Here is a 15,953-nt window from a genome sequence, read left to right as displayed (position 1 = left end):
CTGTGAGGCGCCCAAGGAACCATGTGTGGAACCCATACTGAACCCTTTCTTCTGGACAGCTCTGTGGGGGAGGGCCTGAGAACACGTAGTGATGAGAGGGAGAAGCAGTTTAGAGGAATGAATTAGGGGATATAATCTTGGAATATCTGATGGAGCAGAATGAAAACACAGCAGGCTCTGTGAAATAGAATAAGTAGAGTTTACTGATAAGTAGAGTGTTGAATACAATTCAACATTACATCAATTCCTTTAGGCATCAGATGAAATGGAACTCTACCAAACAGAATAGCTATGTAGGGGGCAGGGGAAGTGGTAACACAATCTGGGTAGCTGAACTTGTGGATGCTGGCCCTGTGCTCCAGCCCATGGGTATAAGAGGAGTCACGGTGGTGATGCTTTGGTCTGGAATGTGGCAGGTGACCTGCACTCACAGATCAGGCACACACATACCTTAGACTTCCATGGGGTGATGGTCTTTGGCAAAGACCCCTAAGTGTGACGCTGGCATGCTCCTAGGCTCACATTGAAGTGGGGGATCTCAGCGGGGTTGAATGATGCTTGGGAATAACTCCTCAGAGCCCTTTCCTAACTGTTCTTGCTGAGAAACTAGCTTGAGGAACAGAAAATGTGGGCAAGAACTGCTGCAGCCTGCAAGATGAGTCCAGGACTGGGACACTTTCTACAGTCCTGAAGGGCTCCAGACTTCCTGCCTCTAAGACATAGAGGGTAGTAACACCTACCTAGGGCCTTTTCCCACAGCCAGAACCAGACAGCCAGTATTTGGGCAGATGAACTGAGACACAGGGAGTGTGGATTTTCCAAGAGTTAACTGGGAGACCAGTCTATTTGTTCCCCTGTAAGAAAGCATCAGGAAATTTGGGAGTAAAATTACAGACCCCATACTGACTCTGCCTTCACGTCAGGGAAAGGAAATGATCTGCAAACCCGGTCACCTGAGGCACTGGAACTACAATTAGTGACATAGCACTCGCAACACCACCAGGATATTGATCCTGACCACCCGTGTGCAGGGGACAGGTGGGCAAAAGGCCCCAGCCATACTGAATGAATGAAACATGGTCATTCTGGGTGAAGCTCAAAGGCCACTTGCTTCCAGAACTCTGGTTCCTTAGGTAGGAGGGTTAGGGGGTGTCCGCATGTCAGAGGTACCTGCCTTCATGGAATTTCCCATGATGCAGAGGGAACAAGGTGAGGTTCTGACTCTGCACACAGAAACACCATGAAGCATGGATAAACCTGGAGCCCTGTTAGAGAGAGGGGTTGCCATAGTGACTATGAGGCCAGAAGACTAAGGAGTGAAGGGGGTCAGCTCAAGCCAAGGGTGATGACAGTGCAGGACACCTTTCACTCACAGCTTGTTAGCAGATGTTCTCCTCTGGAACTGGGCCTGGCCTTGGCCTGGCCTGGGGCATTGTGGAGGCAAGCTCCCGTCCAGACTATCACCTAAAGGTCTCTGACTACTACAGAAAAACTCAGGTTTTGGGAGCACCTATCACATGGGTGCTCTTTGTTAGGTGGACCTTTTGGAAACCCCCTTCCAGTCTCTTCCATACACCCAGGAGGCCCTCAGTGTCACCCAGGAGGCCCTCAGTGTCACCCAGGAGAAGCTGCCCTGAAGCACTTGTGGAATCACAGTGAGGAACAGCCCACAGGAAAGGAGTAAACACGACATTTGGGAGGTTAGGAAAGTTGCTGTGCAGTTTCCTGAATTTTATCATGCTCCCCCCATCCCCAGCTTTTGCACAGACAGTTTCTGCTGCTCCAGATGCTTCTCCCTTTTGTTACCTCTCGTTTTTCCTGTTGTTCTCTGTTGGAATGACACAGCCCAGCAATCTCTCTGTTCTCTCTCAGGTCTGCCTTCAATGTCCCCTGCTTGCTCCCCCACCACCCCATTTCTCCACAGGGTATTCCAATGTCCATTGGCTGGACTGTATCTCCCACTTGGGAAAGAAGATTAAAGCAGAGAACGTGCCTGTCTTGCTTCCAACTGAAGACCTGGCCCAGAGAAGGGCACTTGAGATATGTTTGCTTATTTGGTGGATGGAGGCAGGGAGACATATTTAAAACTGGACTTCATCTCTGGATACCTACAGATCATTCAAGCATGGAATGCCACTTTCCTGGTTTTGATTCTCAGTGCAGGTGAAGGAGAGAGCAATCCTATAGAACCCTCTACAGCTCTCTGTGTTGCTGTTCTAGAATCCAGGGTGGGGCCAAGAGGACATTAGGACAGCATGCACTTGGCATTGACTAGTTGGCGAGATCAGAGGGGAGAGCAGTCAAGGAGAAGGAGTTAGAAGGTCAAGGGGAAACTGCAACACCCTGAGCATGCCCCACTACATCCAGAAATACTATATAACAGAATTGGACTTGGGTGGCTGGCTCTTGAACGTCCTCCAGGGAAAATGTGCCTTCCCCAGTCCCTTCACTGTTCACTCTTTGGAATGTTTGATACTTGTGACTTGTCTCATCTCTTGAAATGCAAGTCAGTATCTTGCCCATGAAGGAAGCTGGGCTGGCAAACCCAGGGGTTGGGAGCCAGCCCTCCCCTCCCTTTGCGAAGGACCATTCCTGTTGGTCAGTTTGGTTCTAGAAGGATGCAAATGTGGAATCCAGCCCAGGCACTCAGATGCGTAAACATGAGGTTCTCCTTAGGGCACAGCCCATCCTAGGAATTTCCCAACATGCATAGCACATGGCAGAGAGAGCTAGATGGCTGCAGGCAGGGTCCAAGGGAAGCCTCAGTAATAACAGACACTGAATGAGATTCGTCCAGCAATATGCCCCAGCTATACAGAAGGGGAGCCCTGAGCGCTCTCCTTCCTCCAGATCCAGGAAGGCAGTCAGCCTGGATTATTTGTATGGCAAAGCCCACCACCAAGGAGATGGGTATTGGATGTTGGTCGTCAGACCTCCTTCTCTGGGTTGAGGTGGCAGGATGATAGGGAGGACAGAGGGGAGGTCATCATCAGCGATTTAAGAAGAAGGACTTGAGGCTCTGGAAGAACATAGACTTCTGTCTCTGCTTCTGTTTCTTTTTGATGATGGGCACCCACACCAGCCCGCACACCAGCATCATGAGTCCCAGGGACAGGAAGGCAGGCCCTATCATCTTAAGGGCTGTCAGATACTTCTCAACCAGGTTCAGGGTGTAGGCCAGGCAGGTGATGACCACGCCGAAGAGGAGGATGGCGCCACCCACGGACATGGTGATGATGGGCTTGCGGTATATCTCCCACTTACTCCTGGGGGCGGTGGTCCAGACGGACTCACTTCGGGAGCTTATGCACAGGGAGCTGGCAGTCTGGCTGGGCAGCAGGTCCTTGGATTCTGGAGACTTCTCATCAACATCCGGGGCTTTGGGGACAGCCTCCATCGTCACAGCTCCTCAGGACCGAACACCTGGGACTTGCAACAGTTAGGAGCAAGAGCCAAGCCAAAAGGTTCCTCAAGTCCCCTTCCTGCATCCAGCATCCGTCTCTAGCCGGCTCTCAGTGGAGGGCTATTCAGGGTTTTGGTGCTGAAGCCAGAAGGAAAATCAGATGAGAGCCACATAAAAAAGAAACCACTCAAGCCACTTTGTTATTTTCTTGTGAGAGATAAATACTATGTCATTTTAATCAACTGCTTTTAGTATTCAAAACAGGGCACAGTGGTGCCCATTAAGTAACCAAAATCAACAGTTTATGCACTGGCATCTTCAAACCCAATCACTTTCTAGCTCTGTGATCTTCAGTGAGTTAATGTCTCTGTGCCTCAGTTTTCTTATCTATAAAATGGGGTGATACCACCACTTATAGGGTTTTCAAAAGGGTTCAATGAATTAAGACATGTGATGCATTGTAACAATAACTGGCATATTGCAAGCACTCCATAATTGTGTCATTGTCCATTAGAGCAGTACCTACTACATAATCCTGTGTGTGTGCACACGTGCAGTGTCTGCTGTGTGCCAGGTACAGCACTAAACTCTTCTCTCATCAAATTTGAGCCTCACAATACGCCCGTGAGTTAAACAGTCATCCTACTTCACAGAGGAGAAAGCAAAGCCTCAGAGAGGCCAAGCCATTTACCACATGGTAAGGAACAGCCAGAGGCTGGATTGAACCATCTGTTCTTCTCTTAAAACACCAAGGTACATAGGGGCTGGAGAGCACTTTTTTCTTTTTTATCCTCACTCAATGAGAAGCCCACTGATCTTAGAGAGAGGGGAAAGGAGGGAGGGAGAGACACACTGATGTAAGAGAGAAACATTAATCATCCTGCCCCCCTACTGCCCCAAGGTTGCAAGAGACTGAAACTTCAACTTTAATAGGCAAGTGTCCTGCCCAGGAATTGAACCTGTGACCTTTTGGTTTATGGGATGATGCTCCAATCAACTGTGCCACACTGGCCAGGACTGGAGAGCAGTCCTGCAGCAGTCCTCCAGCGCACACAGATTTTATGTGCTTTGTCAGCATAGCTTTGTCAGGTTCAGAGTGTGACCTTCTAATAGCTAGATGGCCCCTTTCCCCATCACCCATGCGAATTGCATCAGAGTCCCACCTTCTGGTTCTTAAGCCTGCCTTGGTAAAGAATGAAGCCTACCTGCCTGTTCCAGTTTCTCACCCAGAGCCCATCGGTGTGCCTCTTGGTCTCCAGAGCCCTCTCACCCCCTAGTCCTGCAGGGAGGCTGGTAGTCCCCTGTGCATCACAATTTTAGAGCTGCTGAGAAACAGCTCTCACCTGCCAGATCCTCCCCCAGAACCACGCTGGTGGGATTGAAACCTTTCATTCCACAGTCAGAAATTGTGGGCTCAAGTGCAAATGCTTATATATTTGCAATCTGGCAATAAGAGATGAATACTTTTAGATACTCTCCTAATACTAAGTACCTTCTGTGTGGGAAAGAAAGGGGAGGCCAGGCACCGACCTGGAGGTTGGCACTAAGCCATCACCCTGACTCACCTTTGAGTTGTCTCCAGAGCTTCTGGGGCAGTGCTCTGTGCCCCAGGGATTCTGTACAGCTTTAAGCAAATGAGTAAGTGAACGGATCACGTCCTTTCTGCCCCCTGTCTTTCCCACTACACCCCACCCTCTCTCCTCTCTCTCCTTCCCTCCCTCCCTCCCTCCCGCTGGTCACTAACAATAAATCCAGCTTTCCTTACAACACTGCTCACACAAACTCAGTCCCCCCTAGAGGGGCCCTGCAGCCTCCCCTGTATGCTCAGGGGTCGCTGTGTTTGGGGGTCATACTGGCCACCCTGTGCCCCTGTCTCCTGAATCCACCCACTCTCTCACTGTGTTCTGCAGGGCCCCTGCATGCCTAGGGGAACATACCCCCAGCATCTCCCTTTCTAGCCTCTGCTCCTTCTCTCTCCCGACTGACACTGATGGTCCTTGGCCCTGGCCTCTACTCCCTTCCCTCCTCCAGGTTTCCTGGCTTCTTCCTCTGACGTCTTCTTTCACTTTTCCTACTGGGCTACCTCAGGCCCCACTCAAATCAGCATTTACTAATATCCTTCCTGTGAGTGGGGTGGGAGAGATTTCTCGCCACAGCAAAAAGTTTATTGGGGAAGAAAATTAGGCTATTCTTCCCAGTCACAGAAGATCCCCATTACACACACCAAAAAGAGTGAGAGCCAGACCCACATATGGAGGAGGGGCATTTTTGGACACTACTGTGCCAGTCCTGGGTGAAAGACAGCTCGGGATGAAGGAGGAGGGTCTGCAGCTGGTGGTTCCCAAGCCCCCACCCTCTGAACCTGCAGTTCCTTCTCCATCAAGGCCCTTCCACACCTAGACGTTTCCTTTAGTGAACAGGCTCTCCTTCAACCCTTCCTACAATGGGAATTTCAAACCAGTCCCCCACTGGCCACCCCGGCCATCCTCCCAGGAACTCAGGTCCGAACCAGGGGGGAGAGTGTTCCCACCCTCCCGGAAGCACATGGCTCCCCGTTTCTAGAACAGCAGTTATAAATGGGGCCCTCCCCTCTGATGGGGAGGGAGCAGGAATTGTCAGACTGCTCCGCTTTCAGAGTGCAGATATTCACATTCATATACACTCATATGGAGAGGACCCTTGGATTTAGACTGGAAAATACAACGGATGTGCTTTGTGAGTACAGACACCAGGTGTTCACCTCCCTTTCAGCCCTGCGGCGTATTTGCATAAGCTAAGTAGTCATTTTAAAGTGACTTTCCCCCTGCGTGCTGGGGTAGTGGGAATTGGTGTTGGTTATTGTGACCAGTTTCTCAGATGGGCGTTGGGACATCTTCCGTTGGTTGTCTCTCGGACGCTGTTTCCACAGCTTTGCTGTGAAGACCCAGACCAGACATGGCAGGTGTTGTCTCGCAGAACGGAGGTGGGGGGCGGGGGGGCGGTTTGCAGCTGTGCCAGAGGAGGGCTGGGCTGAGTCAGGAGGGAATGCTGCCAGAGAGCTACCCTCTCGGGCGGGCGCCCCGGCATCCCGGACAGGAGGCGTTCCCCAGGCCGCAGGACCTCTCTGTAGGGACCACGGGTTCCCCTGACTGCCAGCGAGCGAGGTGGGACTGACTGGATCTCGCTGGAAGCACCTCTCACACGCTCTTTGGCCCTGCGAGGAGGTCGTCCATCTATTCCCATTTTGTAAGGGCAGAGACTGAGGACTGAGGAGATTTAGGAACAGGCTGAAGCGCCCCGTTTCCTACATTGCTGGACTGGGGTTCAGGCCAAGTTCTTAGGATGCAGAACTCCTCGCGCAGAGCGCACTCGTCTGGATGAGTCACCAGGGTCCTCAGCTAGGAGGATGTCTGGGTTTTTCACTTCTGGGGCTTCATTCTTCAGTTCACTAACCTCTTACGTCTATGGGGTAACCTAGATACGTAGTGGCATAGTGACTCACAGTACAACCGGGCAGCGATTTTCAACCCGCATGCCACAAGAATTTTTAAAACATGTAATACATGACCATTTAGTCAGGGGCACTGACCTCTTTTCCCTTACATTGTCCAAAAAAATTACAACGCGCAACAGGACAATAGCCATCTGATGTGAATGAATCAAAATTATACCTATTTATGTCAGATTGGCAAAACATACAATATATTTTTTGGTGTGCAGCAGATTTTTAGTAATTAATATGTGCTGTGAAATGACAAAGGTTGAAAATCGCTCAGTAGGGAAATAAGAACACTGTTTTTAAGTTTTTTATAGTGTTACATTTGTTTATTTAGAGGACTATTTTTACTCTGAGATGATGTCCTTCCTCCTTTCTTGGCATCGCTTCCTTTTATGAACTGACCGCGACGGAAGCTGTGACCATTGGGTTTGCTCATCTTTGCATTGGCTTAGCTAAAAGGCTGGCCATCCTGGGTAGGTGTCTATCTACCTGCTGTTCACCTACCTACTATCTATCTGTCTATCTACCTTTTTTAAACCTGTCATCTAAATTGTAATGGCCCATGAAATCCCAAAGAACGGGAATCTTTCATTTAGTTGACTTACTTGGGAAGAGGTGTGTCCTTAGAACAGTGAATGAACAGGTGGGGTAGGGCCATGGGATGAACACTGTGGTGGGAAAAATCGCCTTCTCTCACAGGCACAGCATGTGGCAGAAAGATCCAGGCCTGTGACATCAGAGAGAGGGCTGTTTGAACTCGGGTTGCCTCCTCGAAACTCTGGGCCTTTGGGCAGGTCACTACCCACCCCTGAGACCTATGGGCACCATGCATAGAATGGGGACAAGAGAGTATCTGTCTTGCCAGGTTGCAGTGACTATCAAATTTCACAAAACACTACTGCATTGTATGACACATCGTAGGTGTTCAAGAAATGGCTCTGGTTGCTGTTATAGGTAGTTTTTTTCCTGGTCCCTGTTTTCTCACCTGTAGAATAAAGAAGTTGGGCTAAGGGATTTCTAAAGCTATTTTAGATAGGGTTGTGGGTGGTGAATCAAATGTGAATTCTGAGATTCCGGGCTTCCTGAAAATCCCCAAGTAGGGGGCAGTATGAGTTTTATAACTTTTAATTAAAATCCTAAGATACTATTCTTCTGATACCTGGGTTTCTGGATAGTGGTACTGTTGACGTTTTGGGCCCATGCCCTTTGTTGTAGGGGCTGTCCTGTGAATTGTTTGATATTGAGTAACATTCCTGGCCTCTACCTGCCAGACACCAGTAGCACTTCCTCACTTTCAATCTTAATTATCAAAAATGTCTCCAGACATTTTGTCCCCTAATGTCCCCTGGGGACAAACTCATTCTGGTGAAAAATCTTGCTGCACGTTGGCCTTACACACTCTCCTTCCTTGTAAACTGCCTCTGGGCCCAGGCTGGGTTTATTCCCCTTCACTTAGCAGTGTCCCGTGGTGCACAGACCGGCCCTTAGCAGGTGCTCCAAGGACTTGACCTGCACGCTGCAGCTCTGTGAGGGGCCTGGCAACACCTGGGGAGCCAGTCCCATGAGAAGAACCATGATTTCAAGTTTGAGTTCTGTTGCTGGAGGTTTGGTTTGAATGTGTCAGAGTGTTCCTAACTCCCAGGTTTGGGTTGAGTTGCCCACCCAGAACCTCAGCGTGTGACCTGAATTTAAATGAGGGCCTTTGCAGGTGTGATTAAGGCAAGGATCTCCAGGTGAGAGACAGCAGAAAGCCAGAGATATTGGGCCTCTTAGACTAACCACAAATTTGAATGTTGGCTCAGCCTTTTGGGAAGCAGTTTCAGAAAGGAGACTCAATAGGTTTCTCCCCTGGAGGCCAAGTCTGGAGTGTCAGGAGGCAGACTCAGTGGGTGGAGCTTATTTGTAGCACACAACTTCTAGGAGTGGGCAGGCTGCAACTGAGATGGTACAGCCACGAGAATGACAAGTGCACACAGAAAAACATGCACAAATCTCCACACAGGAGGATAGACAATGCAAGTCAGGCACATTCCCATTTACATAGAATTCCATTTACATAAAATGAGACTTCATTTAAATAAAATTCAAAAACCTGTAAGATGACTGATGCTATTGGTGGTTAGGGTCGTGGTTACCTTTGTTCGGAGTGGGAAGTGTCTGAAAGCAGGGGTGCATAGAGACGTTTGGAGTGTAGGTGATATTCTGACTCTTGGTCTGACTAGCTGGTGGTGTGGGTGTGTACTGCTTGAGCTTTATACTTTTGATATTACTACTTTCCTGTGTATATGTTAAACATCAATAAAATGTTTAAACAAAGATAATTAAAAGTTATAACTACATGCAATGTGTTCCTTTCTTTAGAGTCTGACTCGAATAAACCAATAACACAAAGACATTTGGGGATATTTTTAGGGAAGTTTGAATATGGATCGGGTATTAAATGACATTAAGGATTTAAAATTTGTGTTCAGTATGATACTGATATTGTGGACACATAAGAAAGCCTCTTTATAGACATTGAGATGCATCTTGAAACAACATCCAGGGATGAAATGTTGTGATGCCATGATCCACAGGAAAACATCAAACTTTAAATCAAACATGACAAAATAAAAATTATTGTGCCTAGATGATGACTGAATATGGAAGTTCATTATATTACTATCTCTACTTTTATGTATGTTTGTAATGGATATAATGAATGAGAGGCTGAATTTTCAGATAGACAATGGTCAGACTACATATAAAAATGGGAGTCCAACCCATAATCGGCAGCAACCAGCCCAGGAAACCAACTCCCACGGTACAGTTACAGGAGCAGGAAGTCCGCCTGCTATCTGTAAGTCCAACTTGCAGGAAGGCAGACTGCTGTCTCTACCAACCAGCCAGTAAGCCAGACAATAACCAAGCACAACTCCCTTTGGACAAATGCACCGAAGTGATTTAATGGGGACAAGAAAGTCATTTAAACAAATGGTGATAGAACAACTGGATGTTCACAGGAGAACAAAATGAGACCTTACTCCACCTCACACCATCAGCAAATATAAATTCAAGATGAATCATGGACATAACTTGAACAGAAACATAAAACTATAAAGCTGTTAGGAAAAAATAGAGGAGAATATCTTTGTTGACTTGAAGGCAGGCAACATTTTTTAGGACAGAGAAGGTAATAACCAAGAGAGAAGAAATAAATCAATAAATTAGATTTCATCATAATTGAAAACTCCTACTCATTAAACCTACTAAGAAGAAAAATGAATAGGCAAGCTATGGACTGAGAGAAAACTTTTTCAAAATATGTATTTGTTGAAGGATCTGTATCTGGAATATACATGAACTACTACATTTGATTAATAAAAACACAAACAGTCCTATTTTAAAAGTTGGCAAACGATTTGAACAGACCCATTTCAAAGGAAGACAAATAATGAACAAAAAACCCATGAGCTGGGGTGACTCAGTGGATTGAGTGCCAGTCGGAGAACCAAAGGGTCGCCGGTTCGATTCCCAGTCAGGGCACATGCCTGGGTTTTGGGCCAGGTCCCCAGTTGGGGGTGCATGAGAAGCAGCCACACATTGATGTTTCTCTCCCTGTCTTTCTCCCTCCCTCCCCCTTTCTCTAAAAAATAAATAAATAAAAATATTTTTTAAGAAAAGAAACCCATGAAAAAGTGCTTGAAGTTGATATTCAACAACAAAAAAAGTGCTAATCAAAACTACAATGAGATACAGCCACACATTCACTGGAATGATTAAAATGTAAAAACCTCGCAGTATCAAACAGTGAGATGTGCTACGAGGGCTCCCGTACACTGTGGCTGGGACTGTGTATTGACGCTGCCACTTTGGAAAAAGGTTTGGTATTTCCTAGGAAGTTAATCATATACCTATCTTTTGACCCAGCAATTCTACTCCTAAATTTTTTTGGTTCAAGAAAAATGAAAACCCATGTCCACACATGACTTATTTATGAATATTCATGGCAGCTTTAGCCATAGTAGCCCAAACCAGAAAACAACCCAAATGTCCACAAGCAAAAGAAAAGCTAAACATCACAGTGGAATGTTATTAAACAACAAAAAGGAACTCATTTTTGACACACACGTAACACGGATGAGTATTGTAAGTATGCTGCATGAAAGAAGTGAGACATAAAATAGTACGTACAGTGTAGGTCTCCCATTCCTGAATATTCTAAGAACTAATCTAAGGTGACAAAACTCAAATAGTGGTTGTAAGTATGGGAGGAACTCACCAGGATTTTCTGAGGTTGACAAAAATGTTCTGTCTCGTGGTGTTGATGTGGAGAATATGAGGGATCCATTTGTTAATATGGCACGCTAAACTTTCTGCATTTCTATGCGCATAAATTCTATACCAGGAAAAAATAATGGTAAAAGTCTTAATAACAGCTGAGTGAGTCAGGGTGGGCAGCAGGTGGAAGTATAGCTAAGCCGAGGATAGCAAAATATTAATAATGATTGAAGCCATATGATGAAACATAGGGACCCAGGGGAGGGGTATAGGCAAAAAACACATTACCCCAGAAAAGCGAAATAAGGGTGTGGGTAGGGGCAAAGGGACCCAGAATAGGGTAAATACATTAGAGGGAAATCTGTAGAGTGAGGAATCACCTGACTCTTATGGGAAAGACTGTATAACTCATTCTGAAGAAGAGAAGATCTTGAAAAAAGAGAAGGTGCTTTTTGGAGAAACTGTGAACTGGGGACAGAAGACAAAGATGGAGATGGAGAGAGAGAGATGGAGAGAGAGATGGGGATGGGAAGAAGGTGGAGATGAGGATGGGGATGGAGATGATGATGGGGCTGGAGGTGGTAATGGAGATGGAGATGGAGGTCGGGGTGAGATGGAGATGGGAATGGGGATAGGATGGAGATGGGGTTAGAGATGGAGATGGCTGGTAATGGGTCTGGGTCTGGGGATGGAGGTGGAGGTGGAGATGGGGATGGGGATGGAATGGAAAAGGAGAGAGAGGGAGGGAGGAGAGGATAGAACAATAAGAATTTTACTTTTTCTACCTTGTCTTTGGAAAGATACCATCCCTTGAAGGGAAACACAGACTTTCATGGCTCTTAGGCAGAGCAAAGACTGGGTTTGGTAGGCAAAGGAACTCAGTATCCCAAGAGAGGAACCCATGGGCCTGTCTCTTAATCTCGTTAGCATTGGTGTGTTTATCTACCACGCTTTTGTATTTGCCACATACTTGGAGATCCTGCCTACTTGCGTTGTTTCAGTTTGTGTTTACCTTCCATCCACCAGCTTGCTAATCAGCTCTCAGCTAGCAGCATTCACCAACACTGCAACAAACACTTTCCAAGCGATTCCTGTGTGCTACCCTCTGCTCGACGGGGAGCTACAGACACTAAGACAGTGTTCTTCACCAAAGAGGAGCTCATGCCCGTTTTCTTGCTCAGCATACACGTTCACTTACTTGCTGGTGTCTCTGAGAAATGAGGTGAAGAGATGTCTCAAATGAGAGGGAAGAGAACTGGCAGAGAAATTTTGGGTTTTCCTCAGGCACTCATACATTCATCCCCAACACAGAATTCAGTTGTGTGTGGAGTATGCAAGCTGGTGAGTGATGAGTGTCCAAGATAATAAGGACCGAACACTTTTCCTTGGATGGATTCTTGAGTGTCTGAAATGCACCACTTAATGGGAGCGGCAGCTGAAAGTGAAGCAAGTGAAGTACTACCCTGGAGGTGACCGTATATGTGTCTGCACAGCACCAGGAGCCTTCATCCCCTCCCAGATTGCAGAAGGGGCTGGGCTGGGGCTTTCTCAAATTCCAGTGCTCAGAGCTCGGTGCTGAGGCCAGGGCTCAGCAAGCACTTGTTAAATGATTCGGTAAGTAGTGGAGCCATGGCAGGAGGGTTCTTCATGGCAACTGTCCCAAGACACCCTGCCTGTTTCTTCTCACCCAGTCGTCAACGATACCTTTTGGTGATGGAGTGAGGTGGTAGGATGGAACTAGCTAACAAGGGCACATGAGAAGCATCTATAAGAAGCCAGCCCCCTCCTCTTTTCCTTCTTGGCCTCTAAGGCCTTGCTGAGACTGGCTGCCTTCTGGCTGATGTTCCTGAAGTTGCCAAGCTACCCGGAGCAGCTTCTCCAAAGCAGAAGAGACTGTGTGTCAGGGAGGGCTGACACTTTTCACACGATAATAGTAGCTGCCATTTACTAGGCTCTTACTATGGGCTGGGGACCATGCTGCATGCTTTTTTCTGCATCGCCTCAGGTACTCTTCCAGCTACTCTCCTTGAGCAAGGGACGATTAGTACCCCATTTTGCCAGGGAGGAAACTGAGGATCACAGAGCTTAAATGACTTGCCTAGAGTTACCCAGCAAGTGAGTAGTGAGCTGGGATCTGAAGGGGAGTTTGGAGCCTGTCTGTTCTAGTTTATCCTGCTCTCCATTGGGACACTCTTGATTTTTGTTTCAAACTGGGGAGCCAGTGAGTGGGGAGAACACTAGCAAAGGGGTCCTGGCAGTGAACAGAGTTTCAGTGGTGGCTGCTGTGGGTGAGGGGCAAGGCCCAGAACTGCTGAGTGCAGCTGCTGAGGAAATGAGGGCTCCAGCTGGGGCCTGGAGTTGAGGCCAGGAGAGCAGCAAAAGGCCCGTGACGGAGTGGCCACAAAGTCACCCCATCATCATCCCACGGAGCACCAAAGGCCTGATCCACACAGCCTTCTTTACATGAGTGTCTCTTTCAATCCTCATGGCTCTAAGTGGGGGGTACTCTCAGTATCATCCCCATTTCACAGATTAGGAAACTGAGGCTCAGAGTGGCTGAACCCCAAATCTGGGTCTGTATAGACTATTTCTACCATGCTGCACCAGGATGGGGCTCTGCTGGTTGCCCTGTGTTTTTGTTCACTGTCCCGTGCCCCCTGTCCTGCCTCCCCTCTGTCTGCACACCGTCTTCTGCACCCATTCCATAGCCCCTTCCTGGCCCCATCCTCCCTGGAAGCTGATAAAACATCATCCATCAATATTAATAGGTTGCCAGACTTAGCAATAAAATGACAAGATGCCCAGTTACATTTGCATTTCAGATAAACAACGGGTGGTTTTTTCCATATAAGATTGTTCCAAATGTTGTACGGGACATACTTATATTAAACATTTATTTATTGTTTAGGAGAAGTTTGAATTTAACTGGCATCTTTGTAACATGCCTGGCAACCCCGAAATTCTAAGAGTCCTGCTGTGCTTGGGGCTGGTGTTATCTGCCCCTTCCGGGCTTCTCCTCCCCAACAGGAGTGAACTATTCTGGGAATTGCAAGGACCAGAGCCCAGGAGAGGGAGGGTAGGCACTGCTTCCACAGGAAGCCTGGGCCCCAGAGAGCAGGGCCAGTTGGAGGAGAGGGGAACAGGTCACAAGGTAGAAATAACATGGTTTACTGTTCCCGAGACAGTCCCAAGGTGTGTTTCTTTTCTAATTCCTGAGACGAGGAGGGTCTTGCTCTTTCCCCAGGGGAGCCACATGCCCCACCACACTGACAGTGAGTCTCTGCCCTCCCCTCAACAGGACACAGAGTTGGCGACCGCCACTCTCTGATAAAGGTGAGTGGGGCCCAGTGCCTGAGCTGATAAAGCAGAGGCCAGAGCACTTCTAAGTACACTGCCTCTGTCACCAGGGCACAACCACCATCTGTCGACTGCTCACAGACCTCCTTGGAAGGGGAGTTCTCCGGAGGTCATGCTCAGCCTAGACAGTGCTGTTCACCTCCACCCCCTGCAGCCAGAGCCCAGGCCCTGCCTGGTGACAAGGTGGGAGAATAGCTCAGGTGATGAGGCGTGTGTTTACCCAGGTACATGTCCCCGTCCTGGAGGCATGGTCACCCACATTTCTCCTGCCTGAGGCAAACAGTGCCCCAGTCAGCATGCTGCACTGTTTTCCTGGTACCTCCCCAGAAGGCTACCACACCTGTGTCTGGGAGGGACCAACTTACACCGGGGTCTGATAGGGGATGCCCAGGGGGACAGGCTGGGTCTGAGGCCCCGCCCATAAACTATGGAGGCCAGGCTGGCATCAAATTTCAATGTCTGGCTTTTTTGCTCCTGCCTCTGACCAGGTTTGGGGAAGTGTTGTGGCCCAGCCCTTGCCCCCAGTGACTGCCGAGGGTGAAGGCCGGAAGCTAATTTCCAGGGGCAGAGCAGGGGCAGCCCTGCCACCCCTGCCACCACTCTCTGCCAGGGTCGTCACTAGGCAGTCTCCTCCTGCCTGAGGGCAGCTGGTTCTCCCCCTCCCAAGGCACAGCCCCCTCTCCCTTGCCTGTCTTTCACTTTGCCTTCCAACTCTGATTCAAAGACAGCACACTCAAAGCAAAGTTAAATCCAGCTTATTCCTCCAGGGAGATGGAAGGAAAGGCAGAGGGGACAAATCCCCTCTTACTTACTGTGCTGTGGTCCCGGGGGAGAGTGGGGGACCTGAGAGTCACACACGGCCTGTGTGGGGAGGATACCAGCAGTGAGTTTGTGCCCAAGTTCTTCATCCCAGCCAGAGTCCTGGAGCGGTGTGCTGAGAATCCCAGCCACTGAGCAGGCTCCAGTAGGGATGAGCTCACCAGGACGTGGGCTAATGGGTTAACCCTTTGCAGGCTGTTGGCACAGGCACTAGGAATGTGGCTTTGTCTCTGCTCTGCTCTGCCACTGTTGGATGAATATTATTAAAAATTAATGAAGCTTCTCTGCAGTCTGCCTTTGAGTTTTGGTGGAATGTGCATTAGGCCAATGTCTGGGCAGGGCTGCTCCTCCTGACCTGGGCTCAGGAACCAGGAGACCTGGAGTCTCTGGGTTGGTGGCGTGTGTGAGGGAGAGGATGGTGGGGGTGGGCTGATGAAGTATAGGTTACTCAGAGGCTATGCGAGCTCTGCCTAGTACAGGCCTTGACCATGAGAGCTGGGAACTTTGTTCTGGTTGTTGGAGAGGCCGAGTGCAGACGTATTTAACATCCCTGGTTCCAAAATGGCAACCTCTGAGAACTTCCCCATGCTTGTAAGTTGGTATCCCATGTGGCAAAATACTAGGAGTCTACAGTGG

The 15,953-nt window shown here is 48.5% G+C and overlaps 1 protein-coding gene across 1 annotated transcript; it reads right to left on the bottom strand.

Annotated features, from left to right (window-relative positions):
* Positions 1-245: 245 nt before the first annotated feature.
* PIRT (phosphoinositide interacting regulator of transient receptor potential channels) lies at positions 246-15,424 on the bottom strand. The gene is made up of 2 exons (XM_037028281.1): positions 15,311-15,424; positions 246-3,541 (listed from the first exon to the last, which is right to left on the bottom strand). The coding sequence occupies exon 2, from the start codon at positions 3,395-3,397 to the stop codon at positions 2,990-2,992; it is 408 nt and encodes a 135-aa protein (XP_036884176.1). The 5' UTR covers positions 3,398-3,541; positions 15,311-15,424; the 3' UTR covers positions 246-2,989.
* Positions 15,425-15,953: the final 529 nt, after the last annotated feature.

Source organism: Sturnira hondurensis, unplaced genomic scaffold, assembly GCF_014824575.4.
Source record: "Sturnira hondurensis isolate 20B ecotype Veracruz unplaced genomic scaffold, ASM1482457v3 Scaffold0019835, whole genome shotgun sequence".
Taxonomy (NCBI): Eukaryota; Metazoa; Chordata; class Mammalia; order Chiroptera; family Phyllostomidae; genus Sturnira; species Sturnira hondurensis.
Note: the sequence above shows the minus strand (reverse complement) of the source record. Positions and strands in the feature narration are given on the sequence as shown.